The 22,835-nt window shown below is 37.7% G+C and overlaps 1 protein-coding gene across 5 annotated transcripts in view; it reads right to left on the reverse strand.

Annotated features, from left to right (window-relative positions):
- The window catches only part of SHTN1 (shootin 1), a 109,852-nt gene that overhangs the window by 62,823 nt on the left and 24,194 nt on the right, over positions 1 to 22,835 (reverse strand). For all 5 annotated transcript variants that reach the window (XM_061403598.1, XM_061403601.1, XM_061403602.1 and 2 more), the window contains 2 exons: positions 17,265 to 17,325; positions 3,929 to 4,023 (listed from right to left, as the gene is read on the reverse strand). In XM_061403598.1, the coding sequence (XP_061259582.1) occupies positions 3,929 to 4,023; positions 17,265 to 17,325 (156 nt within the window). The remainder of the gene's footprint in view (positions 1 to 3,928; positions 4,024 to 17,264; positions 17,326 to 22,835) is intronic.

Here is a 22,835-nt window from a genome sequence, read left to right on the forward strand (position 1 = left end):
GTATAAAATGTAAGATAGAGAAATGTGCTTGCATTTAGTAAGGGCTGTTGGCCATCAAAACAAGTTCTGAGTTTAATAACTGACACTGAATATAAATACAAATAGAAATAACTCACCAGAACGCTAAAGGCCCTTCTCTATGTAAACCTTACACCAGAATAAGATGTTTAGTATGGCACTTGTCTGGCTTTGGTCCTTTATTTGTCATCATGATTAGGATCCCTCAGGATTTCTCTCAGGGAAAGCCCAGCCCATATCACTAGCAAGGTCTGGAACACAAGAGGTTCCCTGACCTCTCTGGGGAATCAGGAAGGATTACTCAGGAATGGCTATGAACCCTTCCCTGGATTCTTCCTGGGAAGGCTGGCGAGATCCATTCAAGGAATCAGGCACAGACTTTTACTCCCAGTCCCCAGACACAGCTCCAGCTTCTAGCTCTCCATATTGCAGGAGAGGATCAGAAATATGATAAGAGACCCACGATTTCCCAATCTCTCTTCCTTCAGATGGACAATTCAAGTAAGCACTGTCGTGGCTTCTTTGAACCATGAATGCTAGAGCACGGCACTAGAGGCTCAAGGATCATTGTCAGTTCTCAAAGGATGATATCTTTTCAGAATGCAGGGAAAAAAGAACAATTTCAGAAAAGAGTGGAAAAACTCAAGAGCTAATTTGTAATTCTGCCTCCTAATAAACAAATGGTTCCCAATCCAGCACATTACAATCTGTAGAGTTAAAAAAAAAAAAAAAAACAACTTCCCATTATTTGGCCTGAGGAAGCAGGCCCTCCCACAAGGCCAAAAATCTCTGGCAATAGAGTCCAGCATAGTACTTCTTCAGGGCTTCCCAGGTGATTCAAATGTACATCAATACTAAGACTAATTGACACGGAGGAATGCAGTACTTGGGTATATATTTCTATACAATTAGCAACAGCAGTACTATAGCAGAGCTGAGAATACAGCTCTGCAATCAAATTCTGTCTCTGCCTCTAGAAAATCTTTCAGTGTCAGTTTTCTCATTCGCTACTAAGGATTAAAATAGTTTCCATCCCATAATATGCAGATTAAATGACATATTATATATAAAGCATTTAACATAGTGACTTACAGTAAAAATTCAGCAAATATTAGCTAATAGTAACAAAAGAGATTTATTTTGTTACTAATTAATTTTCCTCCAGAAATCATTTATAAGCTAGTATTCTTCAACCAAGGCATTTATCTATACAAAGTTCCTTTCCCCATGAAAAACTGAAAATACTCATTTTTGCCATCTGATGCTTAACATATTACTTTCCAGGCCACCATCAAAGTAACATCTGATAACGTAACAGTTAACAGTTCTGCCCTCAAAAGAGTTTAATGCTCCTATCAAACCAGGCGCCAGTATCTATCAGCTATTTGGCTGTAATACCATTACTCTATTCAACAAAGTTACTTTCTCAAGAAAAAAGCCAAACATAATTTCAAAAGTCTTCTCTGGAAACATCATTTTCATATTCTGAAAGAAGAAAATACAAGATTTATACACATGAAGTCTTATGACCATACGAAGTAGAAATTTTTGAGAACTCTGAATTCACAAACTTAAGCTAAGCAATGTCACTGCAGTTATTAGCCATCAGGTTATATAGGTTAACGCACACTACTTCTGTTTCAGAACTCTTCTAAGTTAGAAGGCAAAAATAAACCTTTCATAACCCTACAGGAACAGAACCTTGTGCTATATTCAAATTTAAACAGGGTTTTTATATAGAGCACAGTTTCATGGATAGTTAAAGATACAAAATAAGCATGTTAAACAGACTTGGATCATACAATTTAAATAACTGGTCTATATTCTATTGGTTTAACTTCACATTTCAGCAAGGCAAAGCATCCATACTTGCTTCTAAGGAAATAATGTAAATTGCATCATAAGAATTAAACATTCTATTTGCCCTTAATTTGAGAGCAAAGACTTAGAAAAATAAGAACTTACAGAAACTTTGCTGTTTAGAAAATGAAAACTATTTTCAAAAATGACAATTAATACTTAAATCAGGATGTGTTACTTTCATTTATTGATCACACATATAATGAGGCTTCCAAACTTTGTATACAAAGCTGTAGCTTCTTTCACATCGATTGAGCATATTGATAGCATTTAATCGAATAGATTTTTTTGGTTTTTTATTCTAAAGTCCACATACACTGTATCCTAAAGTACACTGTACCCTCAAAAACAAACCATTTGTCCATTTTCAAAAGGGCTTCTTAAGAAGACAAACTCTACATTAAGGGTCCTATTATCAACACTAAACCGTAAAAATGACCCCAGAGATTAGTAACACATTGTCATAGCCAGGGACGACTATACAGTCCCCTGGCAACTTTGTCAACATTCCCACGCCTGGGCCATATTCCTAGAGCAGTGGGTCTGGGTATTCTTAAGAAATCAATCCTGGTCTACCTTGAAAATTATGACATGATAATTGCAGGTTAGATGCGTGAATTCTTCCACTCAAAATCAACTTAAATACAAAAGGGGGGAAAACAATAAAATAATTTTTAAGGGGACCAATGATTAAAGTCATCATAAACAAAGCCTGTCCCATTTTCACTTTGGTCCTAATTCAAGGTTATCCTGTCATTTAAGATGAAACAACAGCCATCTAGGGAACACAATTAACCTGGTCAAAGTCACGTATGTCCAAAATTATGTAACTGGTAATAAAACCTGTATATACTCCCTCCCAAACCATTGTTTTCCATAAACTGCCAATCCTGAGAGATAGGGTTCTCACTTTGGATGTACTATAGCAACAGGAATACTTGTTAAAAACAAGAGAAAATACAGAAACTATCCTTAGCTGCTATAAGATTTAGAAGAGCTAGTATGCTCCACATACATTTTTCCTACTTGGCCCAAAAGAAGAAAAGGAAAAGAAATTCAAACAGTATTATGAACTTGTGAACACTAGTGATATACAGAATAGAAGCTCCATGTTATTCTTTTTAAAGCAACGGCCTCTATATAGATTCTTTGGACAAATAATGGAAGAGAAGCCATATACACACATTAATATACTTATTTAGGTTCTGCCTGCATATCTTATGAATTCTAATGTAGTGTCGTTATGCAAACAATTAAGCAAATACCTCTAGCAAGCACAATGCTAATGCACATAGATTAAATTGACCGATTGACTGTCTGATGTATAGAATTTCAGGAGCACCCAAAGGAACACTATGGAGGTAGGTGACAGTGGAGAGGGCAAAAAACAAAACCAGCATCACTAATGAAATCTGGCTGAAAATCGCTGTAATCCATTTTCTGATGAAGTGGTTCAGATGCATTTTGCCCAACCCAAAAAACGTAAGACAGAGATAAAAATATTCCTTAACAATAATGTACTTCTGATGAGATAGAATATAGAAAATTACACACTTGGTAAATTCATCAGCTAGAAGCAATCAGTGGAGCACTGGAGGTCACCTTTAGCATGCCTTCACTCTGCTTTCACAAATAATCACCTGAAATGTACAGTCTGAGGCTGACTTTTTCATCTGATTCAAACAGAAAACACTCATTGCTCTTTTATGTCACTTTCAGTTAGTTTTAAACTTGGTTAGCATTTTAACCAAATGCACAGACATCAGGCAAGTCGAGTTCAACCAGCCACCCTGGGACCATTTTCATAGGCAAAAAACACATAGAAATACTGAGATACACACATACAAACACTTTCTTTTATAATCGAAAGAATCTTGGCATTAAGACAGATATTTGCATAATCACATTTCAGGATTCTGAGACCTCTGATGAGGATCAGAATCAATTGATTAGAGAGCTAGAAAAGCAGAAGAAAATAGAGGTCACTATGCAGAAAAGCAAGTTGAACTTTAAAAGCTCAGGTAGAATTCCTTTATATGAAATGTCTCACCTTTGTTGCCAAAGCTTCAGCACTTTCTCGACAAGTCTTCTCTATTTCAAGATGGTTCTGCATAAAATTCACTTCCTCTATAACCATGTGAGAAACTAGGAATGAGGGGGAAAAAGTCTTAGCATTCAGAGTTAGTCAGCTATTCCAGAAGCCCACACATCTTGTCCCATGATTAAGAATACTGTAATTCTTTAGCTGGCCAGACCTTTAGCTATCACGGAAAAAAAAAATGTTGAAGATGCTGCTCTGATTAAATCTTAGCTAATATTTGAATGTAAAAAGAAAAAAGACAACAAAGAACTTTTATGGCTATTACACACATTTTAGGAAAGCTACTGAGAATTTTTTTGAGTCTCTTTTCTATGTAGCTGTCTATATAACTATAGACATGTCTGCTAATTTAAACAAAAGAACCGCTCATAAATTAAAAGTGGCAAATATAATTTCCTTTTCTTAGCAGAATATAACTTATGCATCTATTCAGGAAAACCAGCTAAAGAGAAATGTTTAAAAATAAATCTTACATATTGATCTCATAACCAGAATAACAATGTGACAGCTTAACTAAATTGAGTATTTCAATAGTAGTCTTTATTACTGACAAAGTATTTCATAAACTCCGGGGCAGAAAACTTATAGCAACAAGATTTTTGCACTAAGTGATGATAAAAATTGATGGTAACAAATTGCTTCTCACATCACAGACTGTCAGGAAGATTAAAAAAAACAACAAACTCGATGTTTAACCAATGTTTCAAAAACAGCAATTCTCAGACTTTTTGGTATCTGGTTTATATAAATGAGATTCAAAAGTATAAAATAATTTAAAACTTGAGTTATACTTTGTAGATCAAGTAAGAAAAATGCCAAATCCTTTCACCCATAATTCTAGTTGAAAAGAAAATGCTCAGAACCTCAAACTTAACTGTAGACATGTATATTTATTGATATTTGTTTGGCTTACAAAAAAAAAAGAAAAATTAAGGGCACAGAAACGTGAAACCCAACAAAGTTAGGGAAAAAGCACTGGGCTCACATAACACAAAGACAGATTACTTTTGCTTCATTTAAGCTTAATTAACCTGCAATTATGATTAAACTCAGGGGAAAAAATTTCTCTCCAAATTAAATACAAAAATGTATTACTTCCTAAGTCCATCCAAAGTTCTTATTATGTTAATATTCAAATTCATAAAGCAGCACTAAATGGCCAGAAACATCTCTAACCTTGACATTTTTTCAGGAGTAATAATGATCCGCAGCAAATGCAGGCCAACCAAAAACCACTTAACTAATTAGTAGTTGCAGTCACCGAGAAAAACATGAATCAACACTGTTATTACAAGTGGCACATTTGAGTGGCATCTAATTATGACTTGATGAGCACGATACTTGCATTATCAACATTACTACTGCATCCCATCAGGGCCTAAAAGCTGCTGATGGCATTGACTTCGAGAAACTCCCCCTCAATGGTACAGCAGCACCCAACAATCGGCTTGGCAGGGGCCCCCCTCACTAAATGACACGTTAAGCGTAATTACTGGTAGACATTGTAAATAAACAGGATTGGAAGTGAAAATTGTACCAAGTGCATAAGACACAATCTGACACATTGGAAGTGGCAGCCTTAATTGAGAGTTTCTTTGACTGCTCAAGATCATTTCAACTGCATTTCTCAGAGGACAGTGATTATAACTGTGGAGACAGACGGCATAATGGTATCGGCACTGCTGACAGAGCAGTGAATTAAACTGTATCTGCTGCTGTGTGAAAGCCTTGATGAGAGGTACAGATGCCGTAGCGGTCTTATCATTATAACACAATGGTCATGTTGTCATCAACCTTTCTGGCTCCAATTGAAAAGAAATGATTGTGTGTTGAAGCTCTCCCCCACCCCCCCCCCCACAGCACCCCCCCTTCTCCTCTTCTATCTCTTGTTCTGAATAGAACCAATTTTCAGAGAGCTATGAAATCACGCAATAGGTCCTAAAATGCAGCTGCTTGGCATACAAACGGGTCCCCATTAAACTGGAATCACACACAATATGTGTTTATGCCAGAAGAACAAATAGAAGCTGAACACAGGCCAAGTTTATTCACACACACAAAGACCATGTAGCTCTTCATCAATATAATTGCCTTTTATATTGTAGTTTAAATAATAGGCTCTATTATTTCCTTAAAGTCCTAATATTCCTGGCATTTTATCACTATGTTTACAAGGTAGGTTCTTCAAAACTGTGAAGGAAAGAGAAAAGACACCCACACAATTTTTACAACATCAAATATTACTTCAAATTTTTAGCCTTAACTACTTGACACCTTCTACCACAATCTGGTATTTCTATCATAACAAAAACATAAACACTCTGCATTTTTCATAGGAATTTGACTTTTTATTCAATAATATTCTTGCTCATAGAAGAGTAAGAAAAATCATTTCACACTAGAAAGGTTTAGCCCCACACTAGAAACGTTTAGCCCCAGTAAAGAGAGAGAGGAAAACAACAACAATACTTATTTTCTAAACATTTTGTAAAAAGTTGCCCTGTAATTTAACTTGATAAACTTAGCTGGGCAAAGCTAGTCCACATTTTCTCCAGTTCTGATCCAGTATACTCCATCAGGTAGGTTTTTATTTCTTCTTATAAGAGGGAACAGTGGAAAACTTAAACTGTGCTTTAATTTTCAGTTTAAAAAATTATCCCAATGCTAAGCTGACACCAGAGAAACCTACTTACAAACTTTCTAGATCCAAAAGAGAGGAGCATATTTCAAAGGGCATTTGTATCTTTACAAAGGATGATCCAATTTCCAAAACCAAAAGTCAGGTCACCTGACATGAAACAAATTATTTTTTGTGTGGCACTGTGTGGCACGTGGGATCCTAGTCCCTCAACCAGGGATCCAACCAGTGTCCCCTGCAGTGGAAGTATGGAGTCTTAACCAATGGATGCCAGGGAAGTCCCAGAAATTTTTTTTTAATATATAAATTTATTTACTTTCAAATGATAAAGATTTTTTAAAACTTTAACTGTCCATATAATGATTTGCCTATAGCCCTAAATTCAGGCTTTCCTCATAATATCCACAATCCATGACCCAGTGCTATACCTAAAACACCTATAATTTGGATGACAAAAAGGTTTAAAAAAGAAAAAAGATGAACTTTAAATAAAATGACCCTACTGCAGCTGTGTTTTTTAAAAATCCTAGTATTTTAGAAATATTTGAAATATTTACAGATCAAATGATATGATGACTGGAATTAGTTTCAAAATGATCTGAGGTCAGTAAGAATAGGTGTATGAATGTACAGAAGAAGACAAGACTGGACACAAACTGACAACTTTTGAAGCTGTGTGGTAGGTACATGGTGGGGACGGTTCATTATATATTTTTTACTTTTGTACAAGCTTGACACTTTCCATAATAAACGTTTTTCTTAATGACTCTCAGAATTCAGAAGTATAACCTGAAAGAGTATCAACCGCTGCTTCTATCAGTCTAGTCGAATTAGCAAAGTCTGTCTCTCCTGTTCTATGACCCCAAAACATGCTCATACACTTGCCATCATAGAATGTATCACACTGTAGGGGCACTGGGGTTCTTTTAATTTGCTTTGTCTTCCACTGAGTGAGCATCAGGGCAGAAAAATTCTTCATTCATGGCTGACTCTCTTACACCCAGCACAATGCTACGTACAAAAGTAGGTATTCATGTCCGTGTGTGTCTGATGACTGAAACCGTCTCAGGCCTAGGTTCACATATGAACACCCCTCTCATAGGAATGTTCCCCGTAGCACAGAATGGCTTAGGAAACAACCACTATCACCGTTTATCGGGCCAACAATGTGTCTATTGTGTGCTGAGCCCTTCACATGTGTCTGCTCAAAGATCCTCACAACAATCTTACGAGGTAGGCATTACCAGAGCAGTTCTTGTATTTGAGAACACCGAGGCCTGGAGAAGTTAAGGAACATATCCCAGATTACAGAGTTCTAACTGGTAAAGGCCAGCCAAAGCTATGTCTAGAGGACTCCAATTGTCTATGTTCTTTTCTAATTGCTCATATTTAAAAGTGCCATCCCACCCAGGGTGCTGCTTCCTGAGCAAAATTCCTCTCCATTCAGCCCATTCTCAGCAATCTTTAGAGGCAGGATATCTCTAATGTATACATGGCAAACATACTATAAATTCTCCTGCAGTATTGGATTACTTAGAAAGGTTTTCATGTAGTGAGAAAACAATCATGAAAGCTAGCAGGTAGGCAGGAAAATTGGTAGGCCCTAAAAGAGAGCAAAGGATCTAATGCTGAGTGGCCTAAAAGACATGAAGGAACTTCACCTTTACTTCCATCTGTCTTTCCAGGGAACATGGCTTTGCTCAGCAGTGGTGTACTTTGTCCAGAAAGACAAGAGATAGACTCGGGAAGAGCTGGTAGAGAGCCAAGAATCACAGGGAAATATGGGCAAAACCAGCTAGGAAAAGTATGGCAGGCTAGGAAGAGTTGATCCCGACAGTCTAACAAAGCTTTTTCTCACACTCATTTGGCTGTTCTTCCTACACTAAGAGAACTAGAACTAGTAGGGAAGCATTACAGGGAGGCAGATTTCAATTTTGTACCAAATGAAAACTTCCCCTGGTGCTGTCCAAATGTGGAGACTGTGTCCCGAAACTTATTCATGGAGGGTAAATGATATGAACTCAGTACTGAAGGGCAGTCAAGCCCTGGATGGCACAGTAAATGAGATGATGGTAGTAGCAACAACTAGTGTTTACAGAGTGTAGTGCCAAGCCCTGTGTTCAGCACTTTTTACATGGGTTATCTCATTTAATCCTCAAACAGCCTACAAGGTACGGTCATTTATTTCACTTTTACTAGTGTAGAAATTAATTGCTCGGGGCATACAGGCATACAGGCAACAGCAAATGGTGTTTCTCACTGGTGAAAACTGCCTCATTCCCTTCCAAATCTGAATTGCCACCCTCTGTTCTAAAGTCATGAACCGTTTATCTCAGGCACAGTTTTTTAACAGATAAAGTTTTCTTAGTTTTCATTTTCTGTTCTTTTCAGACTGAGTGAAGAGTCAATACTCTGTCTTCCTGCCATCCAAATGTAAACTAGGCTGATGCAGTAAAGGTAAAAACTCAATGAATACAATAATAAGGTGAATTCTTTCAGGCTCTGAGTTGTTCATAAAGAGAAATGCAAATTTTTTAAACTATCAAAGATATTTAGAGGAAGAGAAAGGGAAAAGAGAAATGGTAGATGAAAGCAAAGTTTACATGTTACTCTAAAGGTAATTATTTTCTTTTTAGATTCTACATATAAGGATGTTATAGGGGCAATCCTAAGACGGCAGAGGAATAGGACAGGGAGACCACTTTCTCCCCGACAAATCCATCAAAAGAACATTTGAACACTGAATAAGTTCCACAAAACAACTTCTGAATGCTGGCAGAGGACATCAGGCACCCAGAAAAGCAGCCCATTGTCTTCGAAAGGAGATGGAGAAGTCTCGAGGCTACTGTAAGAATAAGACTGAAAACCAGAGTCAGGAGGCTTAAGTCCAAACCCTGAGAACACCAAAGAACTCCTGACTCCAGGGAACATTAATCGGTAGGAGCTCATCAAACGCCTCTACACCTACACTGAAACCAAGCACCACCCAAGGGCCAACAAGTTCCAGAGCAAGACATACCATGCAAATTCTCCAGCAACACAGGAACACAGCCCTGAGCTTCAATATACAGGCTGCCCAAAGTCACTCCAAACCCACTGACATCTCATAACTCATTACTGGACACTTCATGGCACTCCAGAGAGAAGAAATCCAGCTCCACCCACCAGAACACTTACATAAGCTTCCCTAACCAGGAAACCTTGACAAGCCACCTGTCCAACCCCACCCACAGCGAGGAAACGTCCACAATAAAGAGGAACCACAAACTGCCAGAATACGGAAAGGCCACCCCAAACACAGCAATATAAACAAGATGAAAAGGCAGAGAAATACCCACAGGATAAATGCCCACCAAACCAAACAAAAGAGGAAGAGATAGGGAATCTACCTGATAAAGAATTCTGAATAATGATAGTGAAAATGATCTAAAATCTTGAAAACAAAATGGAGTTACAGATAAATAGCCTGGAGACAAGGATTGAGAAGATGCAAGAAATGTTTAACAAGGACCTAGAAGAAATAAAAAAGAGTCAATATATAATGAATAATGCAATAAATGAGATCAAAAACACTCCGGAGGGAACCAACAGTAGAATAACGGAGGCAGAAGATAGGATAAGTGAGGTAGAAGATAGAATGGTAGAAATAAATGAAACAGAGAGGAAAAAAGAAAAACAAATTAAAAGAAATGAAGACAATCTCAGAGACCTCTGGGACAATGTTAAAAGCCACAACATTTGAATCATAGGAGTCCCAGAAGAAGACAAAAAGAAAGACCATGAGAAAATACTTGAAAACTTCCCTAAAATGGGGAAGGAAATAATCACCCAAGTCCAAGAAACCCAGAGAGTCCCCAGGATAAACCCAAGGTGAAACATCCCAAGACACATGTTAATCAAATTAACAAAGATCAAACACAAAGAACAAATATTAAAAGAAGCAAGGGAAAAACAAATAACACACAAGGGGATTCCCATAAGGATAACAGCTGATCTTTCAATAGAAACTCTTCAGGCCAGGAAGAAATGGCAGGACATACTTAAAGTGATGAAAGAAAATAACCTACAGCCCAGATTACTGTACCCAGCAAGGATCTCATTCAAATATGAAGGAGAAATCAAAAGCTTTACAGACAAGCAAAAGCTGAGAGAATTTAGCACCACCAAACCAGCTCTCTAACAAATGCTAAAGGATCTTCTCTAGACAGGAAACACAGAAAGGGTGTATAAACTCAAACCCAAAACAATAAAGTAAATGGCAATGGGATCATACTTATCAATAATTACCTTAAATGTAAATGGGTTGAATGCCCCAACCAAAAGACAAAGACTGGTTGAATGGATACGAAACAAGACCCCTAAATATGTTGTCTACAAGAGACCCATCTAGAAACAAGGGACACATACAGACTGAAAGTGAAGGGCTGGAAAAAGATATTCCACACAGATAGAGACCAAAAGAAAGCAGGAGTAGCAATACTCATATCAGACAAAATAGACTTTAAAACAAAGGCTGTGAAAAGAAACAAAGAAGGACACTACATAATAATCAAAGGATCAATCCAAGAAGAAAATATAACAATTATAAATATATATGCACCCAACATAGGAGCACCACAATATGTAAGACAAATGCTAACAAGTATGAAAGGGGAAATTAACAATAACAGAATAATAGTGGGAGATTTTAATACCCCACTCACACCTATGGATAGATCAACTAAACAGAAAATTAACATGGAAACACAAACTGTAAATGACACAACAGACCAGTTAGACCTAATTGATATCTATAGGACATTTCACCCCAAAATAATGAATTTCACCTTTTTCTCAAGCGCACACGAAACCTTCTCCAGGATAGATCACATCCTGGACTGTGGGTTTTTTTTTAATTCAAAAAAATTGAAATCATTCCAAGCATCTTTTCTGACCACACTGCAGTAAGATTAGATCTCAATTACAGGAGAAAAACTATTAAAAATTCCAACATATGGAGGCTGAACAACACGCTGCTGAATAACCAACAAATCACAGAAGAAATCAAAAAAGAAATCAAAATTTGCATAGAAACGAATGAAAATGAAAACACAACAACCCAAAACCTGTGGGACACTGTAAAAGCAGTCCTAAGGGGAAAGTTCATAGCAATACAGGCATACCTCAAGAAACAAGAAAAAAGTCAAATAAATAACCTAACTCTACACCTAAAGCAACTAGAAAAGGAAGAAATGAAGAACCCCAGGGTTAGCAGAAGGAAAGAAATCTTAAAAATTAGGGCAGAAATAAATGCAAAAGAAACAAAAGAGACCATAGCAAAAATCAACAAAGCCAAAAGCTAGTTCTTTGAGAAGATAAATAAAATTGACAAACCATTAGCCAGACTCATCAAGAAACAAAGGGAGAAATATCAAATCCATAAAATTAGAAATGAAAATGGAGAGATCACAACAGACAACACAGAAATACAAAGGATCATAAGAGACTACTATCAGCAACTATATGCCAATAAAATGGACAACTTGGAAGAAATGGACAAATTCTTAGAAAAGTACAACTTTCCAAAACTGAACCAGGAAAAAACAGAAAATCTTAACAGACCCATCACAAGCATAGAAATTGAAACTGTAATCAGAAATCTTCCAGCAAACAAAAGCCTGGGACCAGATGGCTTCACAGCTAAATTCTACCAAAAATTTAGAGAAGAGCTAACACCTATCCTACTCAAACTCTTCCAGAAAATTGCAGAGGAAGGTAAATTTCCAAACTCATTCTATGAGGCCACCATCACCCTAATACCAAAACCTGACAAAGATGCCACAAAAAAAGAAAACTACAGGCCAATATCTGATGAACATAGACGCAAAAATCCTTAACAAAATTCTAGCAAACAGAATCCAACAACACATTAAAAAGATCATGCATCATGACCAAGTGGGCTTTATCCCAGGGATGCAAGGATTCTTCAATGTCCGCAAATCAATCAATGTAATACACCACATTAACAAATTGAAAAATAAAATCCATATGATTATCTCAATAGATGCAGAGAAAGCTTTTGACAAAATTCAACATCCATTTATGATAAAAACTCTCCAGAAAGCAGGAATAGAAGGAACATACCTCAACATAATAAAAGCTATATATGACAAACCCACAGCAAACATTATCCTCAATGGTGAAGAATTGAAAGCATTTCCTGTAAAGTCAGGAACACGACAAGGGTGCCCACTCACCACTACTATTCAACATAGTTTTGGAAGTTTTGGCCACAGCAATCAGAGCAGAAAAAGAAATAAAAGGAATCCAGACTGGAAAAGAAGTAAAAGTCTCACTGTTTGCAGATGATATGATCCTCTACATAGAGGATCATGAAAACCCTAAAGACTCCATCAGAAAATTACTAGAGCTAATCAATGAATATAGTAAAGTTGCAGGATATAAAATGAACACATAGAAATCCCTTGCATTCCTATACCTAATAATGAGAAGACAGAAAGAGAAATTAAGGAAACAATTCCATTCACCATTGCAATAAAAAGAATAAAATACTTAGGAATATATCTACCTAAAGAAACAAAAGACCTATATATAGAAAACTATAAAACACTGGTGAAAGAAATCAAAAAGGACTCTAATAGATGGAGAAATATACCATGTTCATGGATTGGAAGAATAAATATAGTGAAAATGAGTATATTACCCAAAGCAATCTATAGATTCAATGCAATCCCTATCAAGCTACCAAGGGTATTTTTCACAGGGCTAGGACAAATAATTTCACAATTTGTATGAAAATACAAAAAAAAACTCAAATAGCCAAAGCAATCTTGAGAAAGAAGAATGGAACTGGAGGAATCAACCTGCCTGACTTCAGACTCTACTACAAAGCCACAGTTAACAAGACAGTATGATACTGGCACAAAGACAGAAATATAGATCAATGGAACAAAATAGAAAGCCCAGAGATAAATCCACACACCTATAGACACCTTATCTTTGACAAAGAGGGCAAGAATATACAGTGGAAAAAAGACAATGTCTTTAACAAGTGGTGCTGGGAAAACTGGTCAACCACTTGTAAAAGAATGAAACTAGAACACTTTCTAACACCATACACAAAAATAAACTCAAAACAGATTAAAGATCTAAATGTAAGACCAGAAACTATAAAACTCCTAGAGGAAAACATAGGCAAAACACTCTCTGACATAAATCACAGCAGGATTCTCTATGACGCCCATCCCAGAATAATGGAAATAAAAGCAAAAATAAACAAATGGGACCTAATTAAACTTAAAAGCTTTTGCACAACCAAGGAAACTCTAAGCAAGGTGAAAAGACAGCCTTTAGAATGGGAGAAAATAACAGCAAACAAAGCAACTGACAAAGAATTAATCTCAAAAATATACAAGCAGCTCCTGCAGCTCAATTCCAGAAAAATAAACAACCCAATCAAAAAATGGGCCAAAGTACTAAACAGACATTTCTCCAAAGAAGATATACAGATGGCTAACAAACACATGAAAAGATGCTCAACATCACTCATTATCAGAGAAACGCAAATCAAAACCACAATGAGGTACCATCTCACGCTGGTCAGAATGGCTGCTATCCAAAAGTCTACAAGCAATAAATGCTGGAGAGGGTGTGGAGAAAAGGAAATCCTCTTATACTGTTGGTGGGAATGCAAACTAGTACTTACTAATACTAGTAAGGAGATTCCTTAAAAAACTGGAAATAGAACTGCCATACGACCCAGCAATCCCACTATTGGGCATACACACTGAGGAAACCAGAATTGAAAGAGACACATGTACCCCAATGTTCATCACAGCACTGTTTATAATAGCCAGGACATGGAAGCAACCTAGATGTCCTTCAGTAGATGAATGGATAAGAAATCTGTGGTACATATACACATGGAGTATTACTCAGTCATTAAAAAGAATACATTTGAATCAGTTCTAATGAGGTGGATGAAACTGGAGCCGATTATACAGAGTGAAGTAAGCCAGAAAGAAAAACACCAATACAGTATAATGCATATATATGGAATTTAGAAAGATGGTAATGATAACCCTGTAGGCGAGACAGCAAAAGAGACACAGATGTACAGAACAGTCTTTTGGACTCTGTGGGAGAGGGCGAGGGTGGGATGATTTGGGGGAATGGCATTGAAACATGTATATTATCATATGTGAAACAAATCGCCAGTCCAGGTTTGATGCATGATATAGGATGCTTGGGGCTGGTGCACTGGGATGACCCAGAGGGATGGGATGGTGAGGGAGGTAGGAGCGGGGTTTAGGATGGGGAACACATGTACACCCGTGGTGGATTCATGTCAATGTATGGCAAAACCAATACAATATTGTAAAGTAATTAGCCTCCAATTAAAATAAATAAATTTATATTAAAAAAAATAAGGATGTCGTACAATATCTTTCCTTCTTGTCTTAAAAAAAAAAGATACAAATGAACTTACTTACAAAACAAAAACAGACCCTCACAGACTTAGACAAGGAGCTTTGCTGGTGGGGGGCTGGATAGTTAGGGAGTTTGGGATGGACATGTACACACTGCTATATTTAAATGAACAATCAATAAGGACCTACTGTATAGCATGTGGAACTCTGTTCAATGTTACGTGGCAGCCTGGATACAAGGGGAGTTGGGGGAGAATGGACACACACACACACATATACACACACACACACATATATGGTTGTGTCCCTTTGCTGTTCACCTGAAACTATCACAACTGTTAATCAGTTATACTCCGACACGATAAAAATTAAGTAAATAAAGTGTAAAATAAAGTTTTTAAAAAGATAATATTTTAAATTTCTTAAAAGGAAAAAAGGTAAGTTGATTTGGTAGAAATTTGCTTCCATTTTTGCATAATGCAAAAGGTAAAATCTCTACTATCTACCTGGACCAAAACATTTTATGATAACTCCAATCACAAGAACTTGAACTATTCCCACTGCACACAGTAGGCCAACCCAATATCAACAACTAATTCAAATACATTAACTTTCAAAAATGTCAATGGTATAACTCTTTCAGCTGTAACTCAGTGTCAGTTTGAGTGTAAGAAATTCCCATTAATCCTCTATTAAGGAAGGAGAAAGTCCTGAACAACTGCCATCCACACATTCACAAATAAAAAAATATTTTTACCTATGGCATACTATGACAGTAAGCCAGTCATAGCATACTGGCCACCAAAGACAGGTTATTGTCAACAATATCCCCTTTCAGTTTTCCTTGTTACAGCCAGACACCTGAAATAAACTAGCTACTGAAACTTAACTATCCTGCTGCATTTTTATAGCTGCTTTACCTCCAGCAAGAATAAATGTTGAAATGGTTTTTAGTGTAGTTACCAAGTCAACCCTTTATGATATAATCAAACAACCTGACTACCGTGGCATCTGAGAAGGATGGAGAGGCCTTGCTTCCAAGTGAGAGGGTCACTTTCTCGGCTAAAGTCTGGCTTTCCTGTGACATATTTCCTCCTGAACCTTCTGAGCATGATCAGATTTGCTCTATTTTAGGGGATAAAGTCTGAGAAGGCAATGGCAAGCCACTCCAGTACTCTTGCCTAGAAAATCCCAAGGATGGAGGAGCCTGGTAGGCTGCAGTCCATGGGGTCGCTAGGAGTCGGACACGACTGAGCGACTTCACTTTCACTTTTCACTTCACACAATGGAGAAGGCAATGGCAACCCACTCCAGTGTTCTTGCCTGGAGAATCCCAGGGACGGCAGAGCCTGGTGGGCTGCCATCTATGGGGTCGCACAGAGTCAGACACGACTGAAGCAACTTAGCAGCAGCAGCAGCAGCAGCAGGGGATAAAGTAATAACAGATTTACATCACATAAAAAAATAACAGCAAAAATTAAGAAATTATACCTTTTGTGAGACTATCACTTTCCTCAGTGAAAGAGCTATTTCAACCATTCAAATTCCTAAAATGGGTAAGTTCTGTAAACCTAGAATTCCCTTTCTATGAATTAACCTAAGGAACTAATCAGACCATTGTAAAGATGTATGAATTAGAATTCTTATCATGGCATTACAGATAATTCCTAAAAACCAGAAATAAACTAAAAAACTGTTTAAATAAATTACGGTACTATCTTATGATAGAATATTATGGGTAACACTAAAAACTGATAAATTTCTCTACTAACATGCAAAGATGACCATGATACACTATTTACTTACAAGAGTAGGCTGCAAGATTGAGTGCAAAGCATGACTGCATTTTTTGTTGATATATTTCACAGATAAAAGAGCAGGAAAGAAAGACTATAATACACTAATGTTGGCTTTTATCAGAGTCAAAGTAACAATTTTTGCTCTCTTTTAACTGGTCTGCATAGTAAAAATTTTCATAACAAGTACAAACTGTACTTTATGTACATACAAATAATATACTTATGAAATGATAATGCTCAATCCATTTCTTTAAAAATCACAATAATGCCAGAGCATTTTTTTTGGCAAATGGGAAGACAATTCTTCCTTTCTTGGCTGCCCATTGCATCAGCAACTAAACACAGAGTACATGCCTACCCACATAACCCCAAAGCACAGCTGTATGTGTTTGAACAATTCCACTGAAATGCTTACATACTTTTCTGAAATTCCTCCAGTTTTTTAACTGCTTCATCTCGTTCTTGCCTAATTTTGTCACACTGAAACGAAAAGAAAACAAAAATGTTAAGTTTGTATCATAAGTTTGGAAAGAGAGGGTAAATTTATAAACACTTTTAGGAAAAGAAACAGAAATTAAAAATCTTTAACAAGCATTAATGATATATCCAGAAAAGACCAAAACTCTAATTCAAAAAGATCCATGCACCCCAGTGTTCACAGCAGTACTATGTACAATAGTTAAGGAAGCAACCTTAAGTGTCCATCAACAGATGAATGGATATAGAAGGTATGTGATATATATATACATATAAGCTATGACAAACCTAGACAGCATATCAAAAAGCAAAGACATTAGTTTGCCAACAAAGGTCTGTCTAGTCAAAGCTATGGTTTTTCCAGTAGTCATGTATGGATGTGTGAGTGGGACCATAAAGAAAACTCAGCACTGAAGAATTGATGCTTTTGAACTGCGGTGTTGGAGACTCTTGAGACTCCCTTGGACTGCAAGGAGATCAAACCAGTCCATTCTAAAGGAAATCAGTCCTGAATATTCATTGGAAGGACTGATGCTGATGCTGAAGTTCCAAAACTTTGGCCACCTGATGCAAAGAACTGACTCATTGGAAAAGACCCTGATGCTGGGCAAGACCGAAGGCAGGAGGAGAAGGTGATGACAGAGGATGAAACGGTTGGATGGCATCACCAACTCGACAGACGTGAGTTTGAGCAAGCTCCAGGAGTTGGTGTTGGACAGGAAGCCTGGGTGCTGCAGTCCATGGGGTTGTAAGGAGTCAGACACGACTAAGGGACTGAACTGATATATATATATGACCGTGTGAATACAGCACTTTACATTTTAATTCTACCATGTCAGATAAACACATCTGGGATATTCTTTGTAGGGGGTGGTTCATACCTCTGGATGTAAGGGAATATTACTCACCCATAAAAAAGAGACAGTGCCACTGCAGCAGTATGGACGGACATAGAGACTACCATACTCAGTCAGTCAGACAGAGAGAAATACATCACTTATACGTGGAATCTGGGCTTCCCAGGTGCCACTGGTGGTAAAGAGCCTGCCTGCCAATGCAGGAGACATAAGAGACACATGTTTGATCCCTGGGTCAGGAAAATTCCCTGGAGGAGGGTATGGCAATCCACTCTAGTATTCTTGCCTGGAGAATCCCATGGACAGAGGAGGCTGGCAAGCTACAGTCCATAAGGTCGCAAAGAGTCAGACACAACTGAAGTTACTCAACACACACACACACAATCTAAAAAATAATACAAAAAATTGATTTATTTACAAAATAGAAACAGACAGACACAGAAAACAAACAACTATGGTTACCAAAATAAGAGAGGGAGGGAGGTAAATTAGCAGTTTGGGATTAGACAGATACATATCATGGGTTCCCTGGCAGCTCAACTAGAAAAGAATCTGCCTGCAATGCAGGAGACATGGGTTCAATCCCTGGGTTGGGAAGATCCCCCAGAGGAGGGCATGGCAACCCACTACAGTATTCTTGCCTGGGAAATCCTCATGGACAAAGGAGTCTGGTGGGCTACAATCCATGGGATTGCAAAGAGTCAGACACAACTGAGCAACTAGGCACAGCACAGCATATATAAAATAGATAAACAACAAGGATTTACTGTTCAGCACAGGGAATTATGGGCTTCCCTGATAGCTCAGTGGTAAAGGAATTTGCCTGCAATGCAGGAGACACAGGCGATGTGAGTTCAATCCCTACGTCAGGAAGAATCCTCCGGAGAAGGAAATGACAACCCACTCCAATATTCTTGCCTGAGAAATCCCATGGACTGAGAAGCCTGGCAGGCTACAGTCCATAAGGTCACAAAGATTCAGACATGACTTAGCAACCAAACCACTTCAGCAACTAAACCACAACAATCACAACTGGGAATTACATTCAATATCTTGTAATAATCTATACTGGGAAAGAATACACATAGAGAGAATAACGGAATCACTCTGCTCTGTACATGAAATTAACATAATATTATAAATCAACTATAGTTCAATAAAAAAAGAAAACATATTTTTAAAAAGAAAAAAAAATACGAAGAAAAAAAGGCATTAATGGCCACAGAGTATTTATAACCACTCACCAGCATGATACTTGTACCATTTGTATCTGGCCAATTTTCTCAGACCTTCTAAGATAATGAGTCACCTTCCTGCTTATTATCTCCTCAGTAACAGACCAATTTAACATCCTTGAGTTAAAATGTATTCATTCTTTAAGAGAATATTTGTGCCTCTTCTCAAGCAGGTATTTTTCTGGCAGAGTAAAAACCCCACTCATGCACAGGACAGATTCCTGAAACTGGGTCATTTCAACTACCGAGAACCCTGGGGAGTATAGGAAGGGGTCGCTACCTGGAGACAAACTCCTCCTCAATGTCCTATGCCCTCTGTCACTCAAGAAGAAACTGTCCTTGTATCCTTAGAATTCTGAATAGAAGAAGGGATAGCAAATTAAAATTAAAACTAAAATCATGGCATATGGCCCCATCACTTCATGGCAAATAGATGGGAAAACCATGGAAACAATGACAGACTTTATTTTCTTGGGCTCCAAAATCACTGCAGATCCAATATTCACTGGAAGGACTGATGCTGACACTGAAGCTCCAATATTTTGGCCACCTGATGTGAAAACTGACTCACTGGAAGATGAGTGGAATGTTAGGTTTTTTAAAAATTCATTAATACCTTCAGGGCCAGTTTAGACATGTCCACTGACTCAGTGATACTATCCAACCATCTCATCCTCTGTCATCCCCTTCTCCTCCCACTTTCAATCTTTCCCAACATCAGACACATTCATTATGAACACAGAATTTCACAAAATAGGAAGTATAACACATTTTAGGAAGGTTTTCATCAAAAACGTCTAAAACTTTAAAAAGTGATTTTAGCTGTTAGAATGATAATTAAAATTTTAGTTGTGTGAGAATACTATTATACTACATATAATACGACACAACTTTATATTTTAATTCTACCATGTCAGATAAACATATCTGGGATATGTTTTTGGGGATTTCATACCTTTGGATATTTTTACTTTCAAATGTCAGTGGCTAAAAATTATGATGCCACTGACAATTTGGAAAAACCAAATTAAAATAATGAGATCTTCTAACAGACTGGCAAAAACCGAAAAGGTCTGGTACCAGGAGTCGGAAATGCTCACATACTACAGGTGGAAATGTCAACTGGCGTATCTACTTTAGAAACAAACTAGCAAAATTGGAATTGCAAGGACTTCCCTGGTGGTTCAGTGGTTAAGACTCTACGCTTCCAATGCAATGGGCATGGGTTTGATCCCTGGTCAGGGAAATAAGATCCCACAGGCCTTACAGCAAGAAAAAATATTGGAATTGCATATACCCTATGACTCAGCAATTATACTTCTAGATTCTATCACTAGAATCTCATTACTATGTGTACAAGATGACCTATATAAACATGTTCTGCATTTATAACAATACACTATGGTATATCCATATAATGCACTATAAATAAAGATGAATGAACTAATGTTTTATGTATCAATGTTTTATAATGTTTTACATCTATCAATATATATAAACCAGATTCTCAAAAATCATAATGCTGAGTAAAGGAGTTATAGGATATATATATCAAATGATACCTTAAACACACAAAAGTACTTCATATTTACACTGCATGTGTATATTTCCTGATACATATGGTATATATATAAAGACATGGAACAGAAGGATACAGATAAAATATATGAGAGTAGTTGCCTCTTAAAAGCCAGAGAGGGGAAGGGTCTAGGGTTGGGTGACACTGGGGACCTTCAATTTTACTTTTAAATTTGAAAAAGTAAGCTAATTCTGTGACATGTATATGTGTCATATTATTCTCTGCCCTTTTCTATGCTTTTAAAGTATTTTTAAAATAAAAAAATTAAGCTATTGTTCAGTTTTGGCCATTAGTCTATCAAGAACTGAAACTTTTTAAAAGTTTTAGTTTTAAAAACCTCTGTCTATTTGGGTAAACCCATTCTGGCTAGCATACACAGAACGAGTACACGGTGCTAAACTAGCAAAGCTATTTACTTAAATCCTGACTCAGACCCTCCATAAGAGGGATCACGCAGGACCATTTTCTAAAGGAAAAGGAATATCCTTTCAATAAGCTTTCTGGTGGGAATTTAACTTCTGCTAAAAAAAAAAAAAAAAGAGTAATTCTAATACAGTTTCTAGTCCCAACTTAATGTGTAAACCGAATTTATTGTCTTTTGGTATTTCAAGTTCCAAGTGCTGGACTCCTGGATTCTCAGCTAAGTTTATGAGATCCTTTCCCCACCAGATAGTGTAACACCTAGCTTTAGGAGCATGCTGGCCAGCTGACTCGGGAATGCTCCTCTCGTTTTCATGAATGTGGCACCTGTTTGCTTTGTACTTCCCCACCAGTCTGCCAATCTGCCCACCCATGCCCAAGCTCTCCTCTCCTAAGGCCCAGGGAGACATGCTCTGGTTAGTAACAGGACTCAGCAATCAGAGTCTTATCCCTGCATTCAAGTAAGGCATTTCTACAGTCCACCTATATGCTTTCACACTAACTCTACAGTCATCACCAGCGGCTTCAAAGCGGTCTCCCAACACACCAGCTGTGTTCTATCAGAGGTCTTCATGTTGCTTTCTATTTTCTGCAACCATATTATGCTAGAACTGGCAGCCACAGAATTTACCATCTGCTATGGATACTGAAAGGGGTTGCGGGGGTGGTGGCAGGGGGGAGATTTACACATGCTACAAAAGCAACTTATTTATTCCAAACCAGAGCTGAGCAAAATATGGAGGATACATCCGTTTACTAAGCAGAAATCCAAATATCTACTTTTTTCATCATTTTAGGTGAACCCAGAAATATATCTTGTAATCTTTATCTCATTCCACCAACAGGAAGAAATGAGCAAAGATTCTGGAAGGATGTTACCTCTTTATGTCCCACAGAAGCCCCTCACCCATCCCACCCCGTCCTCTCTCCAGCTTGCGCAGCTGCACCAATTGCAGAAACTGCTTCTTTTTGTGTGAGAATTGCTCATGAAGACTCTCCAATAGCAACAGATGTTCTTGGGCCCACATCACTTAATGATGATGCTCAACGATTCTCTGCAGCTCAAGGCTGGGGGAGAACCCAGCAGCACCAGTGCTGGCTGGCTGAAGCAAGCTGGGTAACATTACATCTATTCTAGAGTCTCTATTCTGGCTCTTCATGAAGTGGCGAATTGGCCGGTGGTTAGCCTTGCTGGTTTTGAAAGCTCTTAATATTAGAAGCCCTAGCTGTTTTCCAGAACTCTTCCTTGAGGCTCATCCAGGCAGCTACCTGGCTTCGGAAACTACACCAGCATTTCAAAGCACTGACTGGAAGGCTGACTTATAGAGGAAAGTCTTTCCAGGGTGAACTGGCGCTCCCTTCTCCCCTACCAAAATGGGCAGCTCTGTTCTTTCTGCCTCACATATCATCCAACTCCAGTTT

Source organism: Bos javanicus, chromosome 26 (genome assembly GCF_032452875.1).
Source record: "Bos javanicus breed banteng chromosome 26, ARS-OSU_banteng_1.0, whole genome shotgun sequence".
Classification (NCBI taxonomy): domain Eukaryota; kingdom Metazoa; phylum Chordata; class Mammalia; order Artiodactyla; family Bovidae; genus Bos; species Bos javanicus.